Raw genomic sequence first — 22,569 nt, forward strand, 5'->3', positions numbered from 1 at the left:
TTCCCCTGAGCCCCCGCTTCCCGCCTGGCGTCGCCATCGGCGGGCAGCACGTGTTGGTGTTGGCGTCCCTGCTGTGCCTGTCCCACCTGCCGCTGCTGGGGGAGGCCCCGGGGGGGCCCGGCCCCCGGCCCCCGGCCCAGCTCCTGGCCTCCAGCCTCTTCTCCTGCGGCCTCGCCACCCTCCTGCAGGCCTGGGTGGGCAGCAGGTGAGCCGGACCGGGCCTCGGGTGGGCACCACCAGGGTAGGCCCCGGGCCTGGGCCGCCCGGCCCACCTTCGCCCCAACATAGCCCCCCATTGGACTCGGGCTCCAATGCCCAGGGTCTCTGGGGTTGGGGGGTCCCACTCTAGTGGAGGGAGCCCAGGCTTGGGAATCAGAAGGACCTGGGTTCTAATCCCGGCTCCGCCACCTTGTGACCCGTGTGACCTTGGGCTTTACTTTAGTAATAGTGTTGGTATTTGTTAAGCGCTTCCCCCTGCTCTGCACACAGTAAGCGCTCAATAAATACGATTGAATGAATGAATGAATGAATGGGGCGGGGGGGTCCCACTCTAGTGGAGGGACACCAGGATTGGGAGTCAGAGGGACCTGGGTTCTAATCCCGGCTCCGCCACCTGTCTCCCGTGTGACCTTGGGCTTTACCTTAATAATAGTGTTGGTATTTGTTAGGCACTTCCCCCTGCTCTGCACACAGTAAGCGCTCAATAAATACGATCGAATGAATGAATGAACGAATGGGGGGTCCCACTCTAGTGGAGGCTTGGGAGTCAGAAGGACCTGGGTTCTAATCCCGGCTCCGCCACCTGTCTCCCGTGTGACCTTGGGATTTACTTTAATAATAGTGCTGGTATTTGTTAAGCGCTTCCCCCTTCTAGACTGCGAGCCTGCTGTTGGGTAGGGACCGTCTCTTTATGTTACCAACTTGGACTTCCCAAGCGCTTAGTCCAGTGCTCTGCACACAGTAAGCGCTCAATAATTACGATTGAATGAATGAATGAATGAATGGGGGGTCCCACTCTAGTGGAGGGACCCCAGGCTTGGGAGTCAGAAGGACCTGGGTTCTAATCCCGCTCCGCCACCTGTCTCCCGTGTGACCTTGGGCTTTACTTTAATAATAGTGTTGGTATTTGTTAGGCGCTTCCCCCTGCTCTGCACACAGTAAGCGCTCAATAAATACGATTGAATGAATGGGGGGGGTCCCACTTACTGGAGGCTTGGGAGTCAGAAGGACCTGGGTTCTAATCCCAGCTCCGCCACCTGTCTCCCGTGTGACCTTGGGATTTACTTTAATAATAGTGTTGGTATTTGTTAAGCGCTTCCCCCTGCTCTGCACACAGTAAGCGCTCAATAAATACGATTGAATGAATGAATGAATGAATGGGGGGGTCCCACTTAGTGAAGGCTTGGGAGTCAGAAGGACCTGGGTTCTAATCCCGGCTCCACCACCTGTCTCCCGTGTGACCTTGGGCTTTACTTTAATAATAGTGTTGGTATTTGTTAGGCGCTTCCCCCTGCTCTGCACACAGTAAGCGCTCAATAAATACGATTGAATGAATGGGGGGGTCCCACTTACTGGAGGCTTGGGAGTCAGAAGGACCTGGGTTCTAATCCCAGCTCCGCCACCTGTCTCCCGTGTGACCTTGGGATTTACTTTAATAATAGTGTTGGTATTTGTGAGGCACTTCCCCCTGCTCTGCACACAGTAAACGCTCAATAAATACGATTGAATGAATGAATGAATGGGGGGTCCCACTCTAGTGGAGGCTTGGGAGTCAGAAGGACCTGGGTTCTAATCCCGGCTCCGCCACCTGTCTCCCGTGTGACCTTGGGCTTTACTTTAATAATAGTGTTGGTATTTATTAAGCGCTTCCACCTGCTCCGCACACAGTAAGCGCTCAATAAATACGATTGAATGAATGAATGAATGGGGGGTCCCACTTAGTGGAGGCTTGGGAGTCAGAAGGACCTGGGTTCTAATCCCGGCTCCGCCACCTGTCTCCCTTGTGACCTTGGGCTTTACTTTAATAATAGTGTTGGTATTTATTAAGCGCTTCCACCTGCTCCGCACACAGTAAGCGCTCAATAAATACGATTGAATGAATGAATGAATGGCGGGGTCCCACTTAGTGGAGGCTTGGGAGTCAGAAGGACCTGGGTTCTAATCCCGGCTCCGCCACCTGTCTCCCTTGTGACCTTGGGCTTTACTTTAATAATAGTGTTGGTATTTATTAAGCGCTTCCACCTGCTCCGCACACAGTAAGCGCTCAATAAATACGATTGAATGAATGAATGAATGGCGGGGTCCCACTTAGTGGAGGCTTGGGAGTCAGAAGGACCTGGGTTCTAATCCCGGCTCCGCCACCTGTCTCCCTTGTGACCTTGGGTTTTACTTTAATAATAGTGTTGGTATTTGTTAAGCGCTTCCACCTGCTCCGCACACAGTAAGCGCTCAATAAATACGATTGAATGAATGAATGAATGAATGGGGTGGGGGGGGGTCCCACTTAGTGGAGGCTTGGGAGTCAGAAGGACCTGGGTTCTAATCCCGGCTCCGCCACCTGTCTCCCGTGTGACCTTGGGCTTTACTTTAATAATAGTGTTGGTATTTGTTAGGCGCTTCCCCCTTCTAGACCGCGAGCCCGCTGTTGGGTAGGGACCGTCTCTCTATCAATCAATCATATTTATTGAGCACTTACTGTGTGCAGAGCACTTTACTGAGCGCTTGGGAAGTACAAATTGGCAACATATAGAGACAGTCCCTACCCAACAGTGGGCTCACAGTCTAAAAGGGGGAGACAAAACCAAACATACTAACAAAATAAAATAAATAGAATAGATATATACAAGTAAAATAAATAAATAAATAAATAAATAAATAGAGTAATAAATATGTACATACATATATACAGGTATACGGTTGGCTCTATGTTGCCAACTTGTACTTCCCAAGCGCTTAGTCCAGTGCTCTGCATACAGTAAGCACTCAGTAAATACGATTGAATGAATGAATGAATGAATGGAGCGCTTACTATGTGCCAAGCACTGTTCTCCGAGAAGCAGCGTGGCTCGGTGGAAAGAGCCCAGGTTTTGGAGTCAGAGATCATGGGTTCGAATCCCGACTCCCCCAATTGTCAGCTGTGTGACTTTGGGTGAATCAATTCACTTCTCTGGGCCTCAGTTCCCTCATCTGTAAAATGGGGATGAAGACTGGGAGCCCCCCTGGGGACAACCTCATCACCTTGTAACCTCCCCAGCGCTTAGAACGGTGCTTTGCATATAGTAAGCGCTTAATGAATGCCATTATTATTATTATTTTCTGGGCCTCCGTTCCCTCATCTGTAAAATGGGGATGAAGACTGTGAGCCCCTCGTGGGACAACCTGATCACCATGTAACCTCCCCAGCGCTTAGAACAGTGCTTTGCACATAGTAAGTGCTTAATAAATGCCGTCATTATTATTATTATTATTCTCTGGGCCTCCATTCCCTCATCTGTCCAATGGGGATGGAGACTGTGAGTCCCACGGGGAACAACCTGATGACCCTGTATCCTCCCCAGCGCTTAGAACAGTGCTTGGCACATAGTAAGCGCTTAATAAATGCCATTATTATTATTCTCTGGGCCTCCGTTCCCTCCTCTGTCCAATGGGGATGAAGACTGTGAGTCCCACGGGGGACAACCTGATCACCTTGTATCCTCCCCAGTGCTTAGAACAGTGCTTGGCACATAGTAAGCGCTTAATAAATGCCATTATTATTATTATTATTATTGTTCTCTGGGCCTCCATTCCCTCATCTGTCCAATGGGGATGGAGACTGTGAGTCCCATGGGGGACAACCTGATCACCTTGTATCCTCCCCAGTGCTTAGAACAGTGCTTGGCACATAGTAAGCGCTTAATAAATGCCATTATTATTATTATTATTATTCTTTTCTGGGCCTCCATTCCCTCATCTGTCCAATGGGGATGAAGACTGTGAGTCTCACGGGGGACAACCTGATCACCTTGTATCCTCCCCAGTGTTTAGAACAGTGCTTGGCACATAGTAAGCGCTTAATAAATGCCATTATTATTATTCTCTGGGCCTCCGTTCCCTCATCCGTCCAATGGGGATGAAGACCAGAAGTCCCACGGGGGACAACCTGATCACCTTGTATCCTCCCCAGCGCTTAGAACAGTGCTCGGCACATAGTAAGCGCTTAATAAATGCCATTATTATTCTTCTCTGGGCCTCCGTTCCCTCATCTGTCCAATGGGGATGAAGACTGGGAATCCCACGGGGGACAACCTCATCACCTTGTATCCTCCCCAGCGCTTAGAACAGTGCTCGGCACATAGTAAGCACTTAATAAATGCCATTATTATTATTCTCTGGGCCTCCGTTCCCTCATCCGTCCAATGGGGATGAAAACTGTGAGTCCCACGGGGGACAACCTCATCACCTTGTATCCTCCCCAGCGCTTAGAACAGTGCTCGGCACATAGTAAGCGCTTAGCAAATGCCAACATTATTATTATTACTGACCACTCAGGGGAGGGAAGGGGCCACCCGGGCTGGTCCAGTGTGGTCCAGGAGTTTGGCCGCTCCTGGCCACGGCTCAGGTTGGGGGGTGGGGGGCAAGAAGTAGGGAAGCAGCGTGGCTCAGTGGAAAGAGCCCGGGCTTTGGAGTCGGAGGTCATGGGTTCCAATCCCGGCTCCACCACATGCCTGCTGTGTCACCTTGGGCCCTTCACGTCACTTCTCTGAGCCTCAGTGACCTCATCTGGAAAATGGGGATGAAGACTGGGAGCCCCACGTGGGACAACCCGATCACCTTGTATCCCTCCCCAGCGCTTAGACCAGTGCTTTGGCACATAGTAAGCGCTTAATAAAGCCCATCATCATCAAGAAGGGACCCCCAGCCCCCGCTCCGTTGGCTACCATGTTGTCTCCCAAGGCTCCCACTGGTCCAGGCCCCAACTTTCGAGTTCCTGATCCCGGCCCTGGTGCTGACCGCCGTCCGCCCGCCCGCCGACCCTCCGCAGCTCCTCAACAACGGTCAGTGTCCGGGCGGGGAGCGGCCCCTCAGACCGCCGTGGGAGGGGGATCATCATCATCATCACCATCAATCGTATTTATTGAGCGCTTACTATGTGCAGAGCACTGGACTAAGCGCTTGGGAAGTCCAAATTGGCAACATCTAGAGACGGTCCCTACCCAACAGCGGGCTCACAGGCTAGAAGGGGGAGACAGAGAACAAAACCAAACATACGAACAAAATAAAATAAATAGAATAGATACGGACAAATAAAATAAATAAATAAATTCAAAAGGGGATGCCACCGTTGAATCAATCAATCGTATTTATTGAGCGCTTACTGTGTGCAGAGCACTGGACTAAGCGCTTGATAATAATGGCGTTTGGTAAGCGCTTACTATGTGCAGAGCACTGTTCTAAGCGCTGGATACAAGGTGATCAAGCTGCCCCACATGGGGCTCCCAGTCTTCATCCCCGTTTGACAGATGAGGTCACTGAGGCTCAGAGAAGTGAAGTGACTCAATCAATCAATCAATCAATCAATCGTATTTATTGAGCGCTTACTATGTGCAGAGCACTGTACTAAGCGCTTGGGAAGTACAAATTGGCATCACATAGAGACAGTCCCTACCCGATAGTGGGCTCACAGTCTAAAAGGGGGAGACAGAGAACAGAACCAAACATACCAACAAAATAAAATAAGTAGGATAGAAATGTACAAGTAAAATAAATAAATAAATAAATAAACAGAGTAATAAATATGTACAACCATATATACATATATACAGGTGCTGTGGGGAGGGGAAGGCGGTAAGGCGGGGGGATGGAGAGGGGGACGAGGGGGAGAGGAAAGAAGGGGCTCAATCTGGGAAGGCCTCCTGGAGGAGGTGAGCTCTCAGCAGGGCCTTGAAGGGAGGAAGAGAGCTAGCTTGGCAGATGGGCAGAGGGATTGGGGGCATTCCAGGCCCGGGGGAGGACGGGGGCCGGGGGTCGATGGCGGGACAGGCGAGAGCGAGGTACAGTGAGGAGATTAGCGGTGGAGGAGCGGAGGGTGCGGGCTGGGCAGTAGAAGGAGAGAAGGGAGGTGAGGTAGGAGGGGGCGAGGTGATGGACAGCCTTGAAGCCCAGGGTGAGGAGTTTCTGCCTGATGCGCAGATTGATCGGTAGCCATTGGAGGTTTTTGAGGAGGGGAGTGATATGTCCAGAGCGTTTCTGGACAAAGATAATCCGGGCAGCAGCATGAAGTATGGATTGAAGTGGAGAGAGACACGAGGATGGGAGATGAGAGAGAAGGCTAGTGCAGTAGTCCAGACGGGATAGGATGAGAGCTTGAATTAGCAGGGTAGCGGTTGGGATGGAGAGGAAAGGGCGGATCTTGGCAATGTTGCGGACTCGCCCAAAGTCACCCAGCTGACAGTTGGCAGAGCCGGGAGTCGAACCCGTGACCTCTGACTCCAAAGCCCGGGCTCTTCTCCACTGAGCCACGCTGCTCCTCTATAATAATAGCATGTATTAAGCGCTTACTCTGTGCAAAGCACTGTTCTAAGCGCTGGGGAGGTTACGAGGTGATCAGGTTGTCCCACGGGGGGCTCACAGTCTTCATCCCCATTTGACAGATGAGGGAACTGAGGCCCAGAGAAGTGAAGCGACTTGCCCAAAGTCACCCAGCTGACAAGTGGTGGAGCTGGGATTCGAACCCATCATCATCATCAATCGTATTGATTGAGCGCTTACTGTGTGCAGAGCACTGGACTAAGCGCTTGGGAAGCACAAGTTGGCAACATATAGAGACGGTCCCTACCCAACAGTGGGCTGAACCTATGACCTTTTGAATGTTGCGTCGGGCTTCCCCCAACGCTTAGTCCAGCACTCTGCACGAGGGAAGCGCTTAGTACATAGGAGCGAACGAATGAATGGAGGGATGAGAGTGGGCGAGGGGTCCGTCGGTGGGCCAGTTGTGTTTATTGAGCACTTACCGTGTGCAGAGCGCTGTACTAAGCGCTTGGGAGAGGGCACTACCACAGAGTCGAGAGGCCCTGCCCTTGATCGAACGAATGAACGAAGGAATGAGAGTGGGCGAGGGGTCTGTCGGTGGGCCAGTCGTGTTTATTGAGCACTTACTGTGTGCAGAGCGCTGTACTAAGCGCTTGGGAGAGGGCACTACCACAAAGTTGAGAGGCCCTGCCCTAATAAATATGATTGAACGAATGAACGAAGGAATGAAAGTGGGCGAGGGGTCCGTCGGTGGGCCAGTCGTGTTTATTGAGCACTTACTGTGTGCTAGAGCTCTGTACTAAGCGCTTGGGAGAGGGCACTACCACAGAGTCGAGAGGCCCTGCCCTTGATCGAACGAATGAATGAAGGAATGAGAGTGGGCGAGGGGTCCGTCGGTGGGTGGGCCAGTCGTGTTTATTGAGCACTTACCGTGTGCAGAGCGCTGTACTAAGCGCTTGGGAGAGGGCACTACCACAGAGTTGAGAGGCCCTGCCCTAACAAATAAGATCGAATGAATGAACGAAGGAATGAGAGTGGGCAAGGGGTCTGTCGGTGGGCCAGTAGTGTTTATTGAGCCCGTCTAGACTGTAAGCCCATTGTTGGGTAGGGACCGTCTCTATATGTTGCCAACTTGTACTTCCCAAGTGCTTAGTCCAGTGCTCTGCACACAGTAAGCTCTCAGTAAATACTATTAAATGAATGAACTTGTACTTCCCAAGCGCTTAGTACAGTGCTCTGCACACAGTAAGCGCTCAATAAATATGATTGAATGAATAAACTTGTACTTTCCAAGCGCCTAGTCCAGTGCTCCGCACACAGTAAGCGCTCCATAAATACGATTGAATGAATGAATGAATGAGTGAATGAGTGGTGTCTATTGAGTGCTTACTGTGTGCGAAGCACTGGACTGAGCGCTTACTGTGTGCGGAGCGGCTGCTTCTGGGGACCAGGTGGGGAGGGCCAGGGGGCCGGGGGGTCTCTGGGTGTTGGCCCTGGCAGCCACCTCCCCAACTCTGAGAAGCAGCGCGGCTCAGTGGAAAGAGCCCGGGCTTTGGAGTCAGAGGTCATGGGTTCGAATTCCGGCTCCGCCAATTGTCAGCTGGGCGACTTTGGGCAAGTCGCTTCACTTCTCTGGGCCTCAGTTCCCTCCTCTGTCAAATGGGGATGAAGACTGGGAGCCCCCCGGGGGACAACCTGATCACCTTGTATCCCCCCGCAGCGCTTATGACAGTGCTTGGCACATAGTATTCATTCATTCAATCGTATTTATTGAGCGCTTACTGTGTGCAGAGCACTGGACTAAGCGCTTGGGAAGTCCAAGTTGGCAACATCTAGAGACGGTCCCCACCCAACAGTGGGCTCACAAGCTAAAAGGAGTAAGCGCTTAATAAATGCTATTATTTAATAAATTATTTAATAAATGCTGGGGAGCATCGTGGCTCAGTGGAAAGAGCCCGGCCTTTGGAGTCAGAGGTCATGGGTTCGAATCCCTGTATATATGTATGTACGTATTTATTACTCTATTGTATTAGAGAAGCAGTGTGGTTCAGTGGAAAGAGCCCGGTCTTTGGAGTCAGAGGTCATGGGTTCAAATCCCGGCTCCGCCAATCGTCAGCTGTGTAACTTTGGGCAAGTCACTTCACTTCTCCGGGCCTCAGTGACCTCGTCTGTAAAATGAGGATGAAGACTGTGAGCCCCCCGTGGGACAACCTGATCACCTTGTAACCTCCTCAGCGCTTAGAACAGTGCTTTGCACATAGTAAGCGCTTAATAAATGCCATTATTATTATTATTATCATTATTATTATTATTATTATTATTATCATCTCTGTGCCTCTTCTAGGTTCCCAGGTCCCCGTCTTGACCCATGAGTCTCTCCAGGAGGTGGGTACCTGGGGTGGCGCAGAGGATTTGGGGGGAAGGAGGATGGGCATAATGGGGCAGCGGGGACGATTCAGGGGGCTGGAGGGAGGGATGGTGGGGGGCGAGCGGGAAGGATGCATGACCTTGGTCAAGTCACTTTTTTTTGACGGCATTTATTAAGCGCTTACTATGTGCAAAGCACTGTTCTAAGCGCTGGGGTAGATACAAGGTAATTAAGTTGTCAATCAATCAATCAATCATATTTATTGAGCGCTTACTTTGTGCAGAGCACTGGACTAAGCACTTGGAAAGTCCAAGTTGGCAACATCTCGAGACGGTCCCTACCCAACAGTGGGCTCACAGTCTAGAAGGGGGAGATGGACGATAAAACAAAACACGTGGACAGGTGTCAGGTCATCAGAATAAATAGAAGTAAAGCTAGATAATAATAATAATAACGATGATGGCATTTATTAAGCACTTAGTATGTGCAAAGCACTGTTCTAGGCACTGGGGAGGTTACAAGGTGATCAGGTTGTCAATCAATCAATCAATCAATCATATTTATTGAGCGCTCACTGTGTGCAGAGCACTGGACTAAGCACTTGGGAAGTCCAAGTTGGCACCATCTAGAGACGGTCCCTACCCAACCGTGGGCTCACAGTCTAGAAGGGAGAGACAGACAACACTCAATCAATCAATCAATCAATCAATCATATTTATTGAGCACTTCCTGTGTGCAGAGCACTGGACTAAGCGCTTGGGAAGTCCAAGTTGGCACCATCTAGAGACGGTCCCTACCCAACAGCAGGGTCACAGTCTAGAAGGGAGAGAAAGACAACAGTCAATCAATCAATCAATCAATCAATCGTATTTATTGAGCACTTCCTGTGTGCAGAGCACTGGACTAAGCACTTGGGAAGTCCAAGTTGTCACTAGAGACGGTCCCTACCCGACAGTGGGCTCACAGTCTAGAAGGAAGAGACAGACAACAATCAATCAATCAGTCAATCAATCGTATTTATTGAGCTCTTCCTGTGTGCAGAGCACTGGACTAAGCGCTTGGGAAGTCCAAGTTGGCAACATCTAGAGACAGTCCCTACCCAACAGTGGGCTCACAGGCTAGAAGGGAGAGACAGACAACAATCAATCAATCAATCAATCAATCATATTTATTGAGCGCTTCCTGTGTGCAGAGCACTGGACTAAGCGCTTGGGAAGTCCAAGTTGGCAACATCCTGAGACGGTCCCTACCCAACGGTGGGCTCACAGTCTAGAAGGGAGAGACAGACAACAATCAATCAATCAATCAATCAATCAATTAATCGTATTTATTGAGCGCTTCCTGTGTGCAGAGCACTGGACTAAGCGCTTGGGAAGTCCAAGCTGGCAACATCTAGAGACGGTCCCTACCCAACGGTGGGCTCACAGGCTAGAAGGGAGAGACAGACAACAATCAATCAATCAATCGTATTTATTGAGCACTTCCTGTGTGCAGAGCACTGGACTAAGCGCTTGGGAAGTCCAAGTTGGCACCATCTAGAGACGGTCCCTACCCAACGACGGGCTCACAGGCTAGAAGGGAGAGACAGACAACAATCAATCAATCGTATTTATTGAGCGCTTCCTGTGTGCAGAGCACTGGACTAAGCGCTTGGGAAGGACAAGGTGGCAGCATATGGAGACGGTCCCTACCCAACGACGGGCTCACAGGCTAGAAGGGAGAGACAGACAACAATCAATCAATTGTATTTATTGAGCGCTTCCTGTGTGCAGAGCACTGGACTAAGCGCTTGGGAAGGACAAGGTGGCAGCATATGGAGACGGTCCCTACCCAACGACGGGCTCACGGTCTAGAAGGGGGAGACGGATGATAAAATATATTAACAGCAGGAGGGCGGGAAGGTTGGGAAAGGGGCCTCCGGGTGGTCCGGACCCCCCCGACGTGGCGGCGTGACCCCCGTCCGTCCACCTGGGTGACCCCCCCCCCCCCGGTCGGTCTCCCCGGGCCGGCCCCAGGTGTCCGGCGCGGTGTTGGTGTCCGGCCTGCTGCGGGTGACGGCGGGCCTGCTGTCCGGGCCGGCCGGGCTCCTGGCCCGCTGCGGCCCGCTGGTGGTGGCCCCGACGCTGGTCGTGGCCGGACTGACCGCACACAGGGAGGCCGCTCGGCTCTGCGCTCAACACTGGGGCCTCGCCATGGGGTACGTTGGGCCCTGCGGGGGGCCGGGGGGCGACGGGGCGAGGGGTCCAAAGTAGGCCCAACCCACCCGTCCTTTAGACTGTGAGCCCACTGTTGCGTGGGGACCGTCTCTCTATGTTGCCAACTTGTCCTTCCCAAGCGCTTAGTCCAGTGCTCTGCACACGGTAAGCGCTCAATAAATACGACTGAGGATGATGACGATCACCGGGGGGCAGAGGGGCCCAGTCCCAGCCGCTTTTCAGGGTCAGGGGGGCGTTAGTGATGATGATGATGGTGATGGCATTTGTTAAGCGCTTACTATGGGCAAAGCGCTGTCCTAAGCGCTGGGGGGGATACAAGGTGATCAGGTGGTCCCACGGGGGGCTCACGGTCTTCATCCCCATTTTACAGATGGGGTCATTGGGGCCCGGAGAAGTAAAGTAATAGTAATAATAATGATGACATTTATTAAGCGCTTACTACGCCACGCTGCAGCACATAATAATGATGGCATTTGTTACGCACTTGCTATGTGCAAAGCACTGTTCTAAGCGCTGGGGGGGATACAAGGTGATCAGGTGGTTCCACGGGGGGCTCACGGTCTTCATCCCCATTTTACAGATGGGGTCATTGAGGCCCGGAGAAGTAAAGTAATAGTAATAATAATAATGACATTTATTAAGCGCTTACTACGCCACGCTGCAGCGCATAATAATGATGGCAGTTGTTACGGGCTTACTGTGTGCAAAGCGCTGTTCTAAGCGCTGGGGGGGATACAAGGTGATCAGGTGGTCCCACGGGGGGCTCACGGTCTTCATCCCCATTTTACAGATGGGGTCATTGAGGCCCGGAGAAGTAAAGTAATAGTAATAATAATAATGACATTTATTAAGCGCTTACTACGCCACGCTGCAGCGCATAATAATGATGGCAGTTGTTACGGGCTTACTGTGTGCAAAGCGCTGTTCTAAGCGCTGGGGGGGATACAAGGTGATCAGGTGGTCCCACGGGGGGCTCACGGTCTTCATCCCCATTTTACAGATGGGGTCATTGAGGCCCAGAGAAGTAAAGTAATAGTAATAATAATAATGACATTTATTAAGCGCTTACTACGCCACACTGCAGCGCATAATAATGATGGCAGTTGTTACGGGCTTACTGTGTGCAAAGCGCTGTTCTAAGTGCTGGGGGGGGATACAAGGTGATCAGGTGGTCCGACGGGGGGCTCCCAGTCTTCATCCCCATTTGACAGAGGAGGGAACTGGGGCTCAGAGAAGTGAAGTGACTTGCCCAAGGTCGCACAGCAGACATGTGGCGGAGCGGGGATTCGAACCCGTGACCTCTGACTCCAAAGCCCGGGATCTTTCCACTGAGCAACGCTGATCTCTGGCCTCATTCATTCATTCAATCGTATTTGTTGAGCGCTTACTGTGTGCAGAGCACTGGACTAAGCGGTTGGGAAGGACAAGTCGGTAACAGATAGAGACGGTCCCTACCCAACAGTGGGCTCACAGTCTATTCATCATCAATCGTATTTATTGAGCGCTTACTGTGTGCAGAGCACTGGACTAAGCGCTTGGGAAGGACAAGTCGGTAACAGATAGAGATGGTCCCTACCCAACAATGGGCTCACAGTCTATTCATTCAATTGTATTTATTGAGCGCTTACTATGTGCAGAGCACTGGACTAAGCGCTTGGGAAGGACAAGTCGGCAACATGCAGAGATGGTCCCTACCCAACGACGGGCTCACGGTCATGGCTCACGGCTGAATAAGCAGCGTGGCTCAGTGGATAGAGCCCGGGTTTTGGAGTCAGAGGTCATGGGTTCAAATGCCGGCTCTGCCAATTGTCAGCTGTGTGACTTTGGGCAAGTCACTTCACTTCTCTGGGCCTCAGTTCCCTCATCTGTAAAATGGGGATGAAGACTGTGAGCCCCCCCGTGGGACAACCTGATCACCTTGTAACCTCTCCAGCACTTAGAACAGTGCTTTGCACATAGTAAGCGCTTAATAAATGCCATTATTGTTATTGTTATTCATTCAATCATATTTTTTGAGCACTTACTGTGTGCAGAGCACTGGACTAAGCATTTGGGAAGTACAAGTTGGCAACATGCAGAGACGGTCCCTACCCAACAACGGGCTCACAGTCTATTCATTCCATCGTATTTATTGAGCGCTTACTGTGTGCAGAGCACTGGACTAAGCGCTTGGGAAGGACAAGTCGGCAACACGTAGAGACGGTCCCTACCCAACAATGGGCTCACAGTCGAGAAGGGAGAGACAGACGACAAAAGCCTGAGCCCGGCAGTCCGAAGGACTTGGGTTCTCATCCTGGCTCCGCCACTTAATAATAATAATAATAATGATGATGGCATTTATTAAGCGCTTACTATGTGCAAAGCACTGTTCTAAGCGTGAACAGATGAGGTCACTGAGGCCCAGAGAAGTGAAGTGACTTGATGATGATGATGATGGTGATAATGGCATTTATTAAGCGCTTACTATGTGCAAAGCACTGTTCTAAGCGCTGGGGAGGTTCCAAGGTGATCAGGTTGTCCCACGGGGGGCTCACAGTCTTAATCCCCATTTTACAGATGAGGGAACAAAGGCCCAGAGAAGTGAAATGACTTGATGATGATGATGATGATAATAATGGCATTTATTAAGCGCTTACTATGTGCAAAGCACTGTTCTAAGCGCTGGGGAGGTTACAAGGTGATCAGGTTGTCCCACGGGGGGCTCCCAGTCTTCATCCCCATTTTGCAGATGAGGTGATCAGGTTGTCCCACGGGGGGCTCACAGTCTTCATCCCCATTTTACAGATGAGGGAACTGGGGCACAGAGAAGTGAAGTGACTTGATGATGATGATGATAAAGGCATTTATTAAGCGCTTACTATGTGCAAAGCACTGTTCTAAGCGCTGGGGAGGTTACAAGGTGATCAGGTGGTCCCACGGGGGGCTCACAGTCTTCATCCCCATTTTTCAGATGAGGTCACTGAGGCCCAGAGAAGTGAAGTGACTTGCCCAACGTCACCCAGCTGACAATCGGTGGAGCGGGGATTCGAACCCATGACCTCTGACTCCAAAGCCCGGGCTCTTTCCACTGAGCCACGCTGCTTCCCTAGCACACTTGTCTGCTGGGTGACTTTGGGCGAGTCACTTCACTTCTCTGGGCCTCGGTCCCCTCATCTGTAAAATGGGGATGAAGACCGTGAACCCCACGGGGGACAGGGACTGTGTCTACCCTGATTAGCTTGGATCCACCCCAGCGCTTAGTACAGTGCCTGGCACCTAGTAAGCGCTTAACAAATAGCACAATTATTAACTTTTCTTGGGGTCCGGACTCAAGCCCTTCTCCCACATCCCTTCCTCCAGTGTCACCCCCTCTCACCACCCCGCACTCCACCATAATAATAACGATGATGATGTTAAGCGCTTAGTCCAGTGCTCTGCACACAGTAAGCGCTCAATAAATACGATTGAATGAATGAACAGTGCTTGGCACAGAGTTAAGCGCTTAACAAAAGGACCATAATCATAATAATGATGATGATGAGAAGCGGTTAGTCCAGTGCTCTGCACACAGTAAGCGCTCATTAAATTGGGAAGCAGCGTGGCTCAGTGGAAAGAGCCCGGGCTTTGGAGTCAGAGGCCGTGGGTTCAAATCCCGGCTCCGCCACGTGTCAGCTGGGTGACTTTGGGCGAGTCACTTCACTTCTCTGGGCCTCAGTTCCCTCATCTGGAAAATGGGGATGAAGACTGCGAGCCCCTCGTGGGACAGCCTGATTACCTTGTATCTACCCCAGCGCTTAGAACAGGGCTTGGCACATAGTAAGCGCTTAACAAATACCAACATTATTATTACATTATTATTAAATAAGATTGAATGAATGAATGATGATGGTGATGAATGAAGAAGTAGGATGGAATGAATAATAATAATAATGATGGTATTCGTTCATTCGTATTTATTGAGCGCTTACTGTGTGCAGAGCACTGTACTAAGCGCTTGGGAAGGACAAGTCAGCCACAGATAGAGACGGTCCCTACCCCACAGCGGGCTCACAGGCTAGAAGGGGGAGACAGACAACGAAACAAAACATGTAGACGGGTGAATTAAGCGCTTACTATGCAGAAGCCCAGAGAAGCAGCGTGGCTCAGTGGAAAGAGCCCGGGCTTGGGAGTCAGAGGTCATGGGTTCGAATCCCGGCTCCGCCACATGACTGCTGTGTGAACTTGGGCAAATCACTTCACCTCTCTGAGCCCCAGTTCCCTCCTCTGTCAAATGGGGATGAAGACTGTGAGCCCCCCCGTGGGACAACCTGATCACCTTGGGACCTCCCCAGCGCTTAGAACAGTGCTTTGCACATAGTAAGCGCTTAACAAATACCATCATTATTAGTATCATTATTAAACGCCCCGGCCGTGACCGTGAGCCGCGGACCCCACCCCCTGAATGATAATCACTGTGCTCCTTGGAGAAGCAGCGTGGCTCAGTGGAAAGAGCCCGGGCTTTGGAGTCCGAGGTCATGGGTTCAAATCCCGGCTCTGCCAATTGTCAGCTGGGTGACTTTGGGCGAGTCACTTCACTTTTATGGGCCTCAGTTCCCTCATCTGTAAAATGGGGATGAAGACTGTGAGCCCCACGTGGGACAACCTGATCGCCTTGTATCCCCCCCAGCGCTTAGAACAGTGCTTTGCACATAGAAAGCGCTTAACAAATACCATCATTATTATTATGTAGACAGGTGACTTAAGCGCTTACTATGCAGAAGCCCAGAGAAGGAGCGTGGCTCAGTGGAAAGAGCCCAGGCTTGGGAGTCAGAGGTCATGGGTTCTAATCCTGGCACCCCACATGTCTGCTGTGTGACCTTGGGCAAGCCACTTCACTTCTCTGAGCCTCAGTGACCTCATCTGTCAAATGGGGATGAAAACTGTGAGCCCCACATGGGACAACCTGATTGCCTTGTATCCCCCCACCAGCGCTTAGAACAGCGCTTCGAACATAGTAAGCACTTAACAAATGCCATCGTTATTATTATTATTAATAATGTGCGAAGCACTGACCGAATGACTGAATGTTGTGATTCTTACGAGAAGCAGCGTGGCTCGGTGGAAAGAGCCCGGGCTTTGGAGTCAGAGGTCGTGGGTTCAAATTCTGGCTCCACCAACTGTCAGCTGTGTGACTTTGGGCAAGTCACTTCACTTCCCTGGGCCTCAGTTCCCTCTTCTGGAAAATGGTGATTAAAACTGTGAGCCCCACGTGGGACAACCTCATCACCTTGTAACCTCCCCAGTGCTTAGAACAGTGCTTTGCACATAGTAAGCGCTTAACAAATACCATCACCATTATTATTATTATTATTGTCAGCTGGGTGACTTTGGGCGAGTCACTTCACTTCTCTGGGCCTCAGTTCCCTCATCTGTAAAATGGGGATTAAAACTGTGAGCCCCCGGTGAAACAACCTCATCAACTTGTAACCTCCCCAGCACTTAAAACAGTGCTTTGCACAGAGTAAGTGCTTAACAGATACCATTATTATTATTATTATTATTATTATTAACTGTCAGCTGGGTGACTTTGGGTGAGTCACTTTACTTCTCTGGGCCTCAGTTCCCTCATCTGGAAAATGGGGATGAAGACTGGGAGCCCCCCGTGGGACAACCTGATCGCCTTGTAACATCCTCAATCAATCAATCAATCAATCAATCAATCAATTGTATTTATTGAGCGCTTACTGTGTGCTGAGCACTGGACTAAGCGCTTGGGAAGTCCAAGTTGGCAACATCTAGAGATGGTCCCTACCCAACAGCGGGCTCACAGTCTAGAAGGGGGAAACAGAGAACAAAACCAAACATACTAACAAAATAAAATAAATAGAATAGATATGTACAAGTAAAATAGAGTAATAAATATGTACAAACATATATACATATAATAATAATAATAATGGCATTTATTAAGCGCTCACTATGTGCACAGCACTGTTCTAAGCGCTGGCGAATTTTTTTTACAAGGTGATCAGGTTGTCCCATGTTCACAGTCTTAATCCCCATTTTCCAGACGAGGTCCCTGAGGCCCAGAGAAGTGAAGTGACTCGCCCAAAGTCACACAGCTGATGAGTGGCGGAGCCGGGATTTGAACCCGTGACCTCTGACCCCAAAGCCCGGGCTCTTTCCACTGAGCCACGCTGCTTCTCTGTACATATATGCAGGTGCTGTGGGGAAGGGAAGGAGGTAAGACGGGGGGGGATGGAGAGGGGGATGAGGGGGAGAACAGTGCTTGGCACATAGTAAGTGCTTAATAAATGCCATTATTATTATTATTATTATTATTATTATTATTATTATTATTATTATTGTTATTACGCACTTTCTCTGTGTCAAGCACTGGGCTAGATACAACAGAATCAGGTAGGAGCGGTCCCTGTCAACTGAATATTGTCATTTTTAGGCTGATCTTCCTGATGGTGGTCTGCTCCCAGCACCTGGCTTCCCGCTCAGTTCCCGCGTGCCCATGGAGCCCTGCCCCGCGCCCGTCGCTTCCAGTCTTCCGCCTCTTCTCGGTAGGCGGGAAAGAAGCCCCCCGTGGGAGGTGGGAGCGGGCCGACGGGGGGTGGCTACTTGGGGTGGCTACTTGGGGTGGCTACGGGGGGCTGGAGTTTCCCCGGGGGGGCCCGGGGAGAGGAGCAGGACATCCGGGGCGGAAGCCAGGCTGCCGCTGTAAATCAATCAGTTGGATCGATTCCGTTGCCAACTTGGACTTCCCAAGCGCTTAGTCCGGTGCTCTGCACACAGTAAGCGCTCAATAAGTACGATTGAATGAATGATTGATGTACAGAGAAGCAGTGTGGCCTAGTGGGTAGAAGCCAAGAGAAGCAGAGGAGTCAGAGGTCGTGGGTTCATTCATTCATTCATTCATTCATTCATTCATTCAATCGTATTTATTGAGCGCCTACTGTGTGCAGAGCACTGGACTAAGCGCTTGGGAAGGACAAGGTGGCAACGTCTAGGGACGGTCCCTACCCAACAGCGGGCTCACAGGCTAGAGAAGCAGCGGGGCTCAGTGGAAAGAGCCCGGGCTTTGGAGTCAGAGGTCATGGGTTCGTTCATTCATTCATTCAATCGTATTTATTGAGCGCCTACTGTGTGCAGAGCACTGGACTAAGCGCTTGGGAAGGACAAGATGGCAACATCTAGGGACGGGCCCTACCCAACAGCGGGCTCAGTGGAAAGAGCCCGGGCTTTGGAGTCAGAGGTCATGGGTTCGTTCATTCATTCATTCAATCGTATTTATTGAGCGCTTACTGTGTGCAGAGCACTGGACTAAGCGCTTGGGAAGTCCAAGTTGGCAACATCTAGGGACGGGCCCTACCCAACAGCGGGCTCACAGGCTACAGAAGCAGCGGGGCTCAGTGGAAAGAGCCCGGGCTTTGGAGTCAGAGGTCATGGGTTCAAACTCCAGCTCTGCCAATTGTCAGCTGGGTGACTTTGGGCAAGTCACTTCACTTCTCTGGGCCTCAGTTACCTTATATGGAAAATGGGGATTAAGACCGTGAGCCCCCCGTGGGACAACCTCATCACCTTGTAACCTCCCCAGCGCTTAGAACAGTGCTTTGCACATAGTAAGCGCTTAACAAATAACATCATTATTATCATTATTATTCATTCATTCATTCAGTCATATTTGTTGAGCACTTACTGTGTGCAGAGCACTGGACTAAGTGCTTGGGAAGGACAAGTTGGCAACATACAGGGACGGTCCCTACCCAACAGCAGGCTCACAGGCTAGAAGTGGGAGACAGACAAAAAAACAAAACATATTAGCAAAAGAAATAGATAGAACAGTAAATATGTACAAGTAAAATAAATAGAGTAATAAATTTCAAACCCCGGCTCTGCCAATTGTCAGCTGTGTGATTTTGGGCAAGTCAATTCACTTCTCTGGGCCTCAGTGACCTCATCTGGAAAATGGGGATGAAGACTGTGAGCCCCCCCGTGGGACAACCTGATCACCTTGTAACCTCCCCAGCACTTAGAACGGTGCTTTGCACAGAGTGCTTAACAAATGCCATTATTATTATTATTATTATTATTCATTCATTCAGTCGTATTTATTGAGCGCTTACTGTGTGCAGAGCACTGGACTAAGCGCTTGGGAAGGCCAAGTTGGCAACATCTAGAGACGGTCCCTACCCACCAGCGGGCTCACAGTCTAGAAGGGGGAGACAGACAACAAAACCAAACATATTAACAAAATAAAATAAATAGAATAGTAAATACGTACAAGTAAAATAGAATAATAAATTTCAAACCCCGGCTCCGCCAATTGTCAGCTGGGTGACTTTGGGCAAGTCACTTCACTTCTCTGTGCCTCAGTTCCCTCATCTGGAAAATGGGGATTAAGATTGTGAGCGCCCCGTGGGACAACCTGATCACCTTGTAACCTCCTCAGCACTTAGAACAGTGCTTTGCACCAGAGTAAGTGCTTAAAAAATGCTATTATTATTATTATTATTATTTTTATTATTATTATTATTATTATTATTATTATTATTGTTATTATCCAAGCCTAAGAGTCAGAAGGACGTGGGTTCCAATCCTGGCTCCGCCACATGTCTGCTGGGTGACCTTGGGGGAGTCACTTCACTTCTCTGGGCCTCAGTTCCCTCCTCTGGAAAATGGGGATGGAGACTGTGAGCCCCACGGGGGACAGGGACTGTGTCCGACCTGATTAACTTGCGTCTATCCCAGTGCTTAGAACGGTGCTTGGCACATAGTTAGCGCTTAAAAAGTACCATTATTAAATTAATCAATCATTCAAGAGAAGCAGTGTGGCTTAGTGGAAGGAGCCCGGGCTTGGGAGTCAGAGGTCGCGGGTTCTAATCCCGCCTCCGCCAACTGTCAGCTGGGTGACTTTGGGCAAGTCACTTCACTTCTCTGGGCCTCAGTTCCCTCATCTGAAAAATGGGGATTAAGACTGTGAGCCCCCCGGGGGACAACCTGATCACCTTGTAACCTCCCCAGCACTTAAAGCACTGCTTTGGACATAGTAAGTGCTTAACAAATGTCTTCACCTCTCTGGGCCTCAGTTCCCTCATCTGTAAAATGGGGATTAAGACTGTGAGCCCCCGGTGGGACAACCTGATCACCTTGTATCTCCCCAGTGCTTAGAACAGTGCTTTGCACATAGTAAGTGCTTAACAAATACCATCGTTATTATTATTATTATTATTATCATTACTATTACTATTCCCAGGGCCTCAGTTCCCTCATCTGTAAAATGGGGATGAAGACCGGGAGCCCCACGAGGGACAACCCGATTACCTTGTGTCTCCCCCAGCGCTTAGAACAGTGCTTGGCACATAGAAAGCGCTTAACAAAAACCACCATTATTATTATTATTATCTTGATTTTCCGAGAAGAAGCATGCCTAGTGGGTAGAGCCCGGGCCTGGGAGCCAGAAGGACCTGGGTTCTAATCCCGGCTCCGCCTCTTGTCCGCTGGGTGACCTTGGGGGAGTCACTTCACTTCTCCGGGCCTCAGTTCCCTCATCGGGAAAATGGGAATTGAGACTGGGACCCCCATGTGGGACAGGGACTGTGTCCAATTTGATTAATTCGTATCTACCCCAGCGCTTAGTACAGTGTCTGGCACTTATTAGGGGCTTCACAAATACCATAAATATTAAGAAGCTTCCAGTTTACTGTGTGCAGGAGAGTGGGAGAGTCAGTCAGTCGTATTTATTGAGCGCTTACTGTGTGCAGAACATTGGACTAAGCGCTTGGGGAAGGGCAATACAACAGCCACATTCCCTGCCCACAACGAGCTGACAGTCTAGTGGGGAGGGGGAAAGACATGCATTCATTCACTCATTCAATCGTATTTATTGAGCGCTTACTGTGTGCAGAGCACTGGACTAAGCGCTTGAGAAGTACAAGTTGGCGACATAGAGAGGCGGGCCCTACCCAACAACAGGCTCACAGTCTAGAAGACATCCAATCATATATACTGAGCGCTTATTAATAGTAATAATAATAATAATGTTGGCATTTGTTAAGCGCTTACTATGTGCAAAGCACTGTTCTAAGCGCTGGGGAGGTTACAAGGTGATCGGGTTGTCCCACGGCGGGGTCACAGTCTTCATCCCCATTTTCCAGATGAGGGAACTGGGGCTCAGAGAAGTGAAGTGACTTGCCCAAGGTCACACAGCAGACATGGGGCGGAGTCGGGATTCGAACCCATGACCTCTGACTCCAAAGCCCGGGCTCTTTCCACTGAGCCATGCTGCTTATTCGTTCATTCATTCATTCAATCGTATTTATTGAGTGCTTACTGTGTGCAGAGCACTGTACTAAGCGCTAGGGAAGTGCAAGTTGGCAACATATAGAGACAGTCCCTATCCAAAAATGGGCTCACAGTCTAGAAGACATCCAATCATATATACTGAGCGCTTATTACTAGTAATAATAATAATAATAATAATAATGATGTTGGCATTTGTTAAGCGCTTACTATGTGCAAAGCACTGTTCTAAGCGCTGGGGAGGTTACAAGGTGATCGGGTTGTCCCACGGCGGGGTCACAGTCTTCATCCCCATTTTCCAGATGAGGGAACTGGGTCTCAGAGAAGTGAAGTGACTTGCCCAAGGTCACACAGCAGACATGGGGCGGAGTCGGGATTCGAACCCATGACCTCTGACTCCAAAGCCCGGGCTCTTTCCACTGAGCCATGCTGCTTATTCGTTCATTCATTCATTCAATCTTATTTATTGAGTGCTTACTGTGTGCAGAGCACTGGACTAAGCGCTTGGGAAGTACAAGTTGGCAACATATAGAGACGGTCCCTACCCAACAACGGGCTCACAGTCTAAAAGATATCCAATCATATATACTGAGCGCTTATTAATAGTAATAATAATAATAATGTTGGCATTTGTTAAGCGCTTATTATGTGCAAAGCACTGTTCTCAGCGCTGGGGAGGTTACAAGGTAATCGGGTTGTCCCATGGCGGGGTCACAGTCTTCATCCCCATTTTCCAGATGAGGGAACTGGGGCTCAGAGAAGTGAAGTGACTTGCCCAAGGTCACACAGCAGACATGTGGTGGAGCCTGGATTCTAACCCATCAATCAATCATATTTATTGAGCGCTTACTGGGTGCAGAGCACTGTACTAAGCGCTTGGGAAGTACAAATTGGCAACATATAGAGACGGTCCCTACCCAACATTGGGCTCACAGTCTAAAAGACCCCATGACCTCTGACTCCAAAGCCCGGGCTCTTTCCACTGAGCCATGCTGCTTATTCATTCATTCATTCATTCATTCAATCGTATTTATTGAGCGCTTACTGTGTGCAGAGCACTGTACTAATCAATCAATCAATTGTATTTATTGAGCACTTACTGTGTGCAGAGCACGGTACTAAGCGCTTGGGAAGTACAAATTGGCAACATATAGAGGCGGTCCCTACCCAACAGCGGGTCACAGTTATTGCGTGCCAAGCACTGTA

General features: G+C 50.1%; 1 protein-coding gene across 1 annotated transcript in view; it reads left to right on the forward strand.

Annotated features, from left to right (window-relative positions):
- Nucleotides 1-22,569, forward strand: part of SLC23A3 (solute carrier family 23 member 3) — a 50,244-nt gene that overhangs the window by 2,225 nt on the left and 25,450 nt on the right. The window contains exons 2-6 of the mRNA XM_038746676.1: nucleotides 48-205; nucleotides 4,936-5,036; nucleotides 8,855-8,895; nucleotides 10,894-11,075; nucleotides 17,513-17,624. Of these exons, the coding sequence (XP_038602604.1) occupies nucleotides 48-205; nucleotides 4,936-5,036; nucleotides 8,855-8,895; nucleotides 10,894-11,075; nucleotides 17,513-17,624 (594 nt within the window). The remainder of the gene's footprint in view (nucleotides 1-47; nucleotides 206-4,935; nucleotides 5,037-8,854; nucleotides 8,896-10,893; nucleotides 11,076-17,512; nucleotides 17,625-22,569) is intronic.

Source organism: Tachyglossus aculeatus, chromosome 1, assembly GCF_015852505.1.
Source record: "Tachyglossus aculeatus isolate mTacAcu1 chromosome 1, mTacAcu1.pri, whole genome shotgun sequence".
Classification (NCBI taxonomy): domain Eukaryota; kingdom Metazoa; phylum Chordata; class Mammalia; order Monotremata; family Tachyglossidae; genus Tachyglossus; species Tachyglossus aculeatus.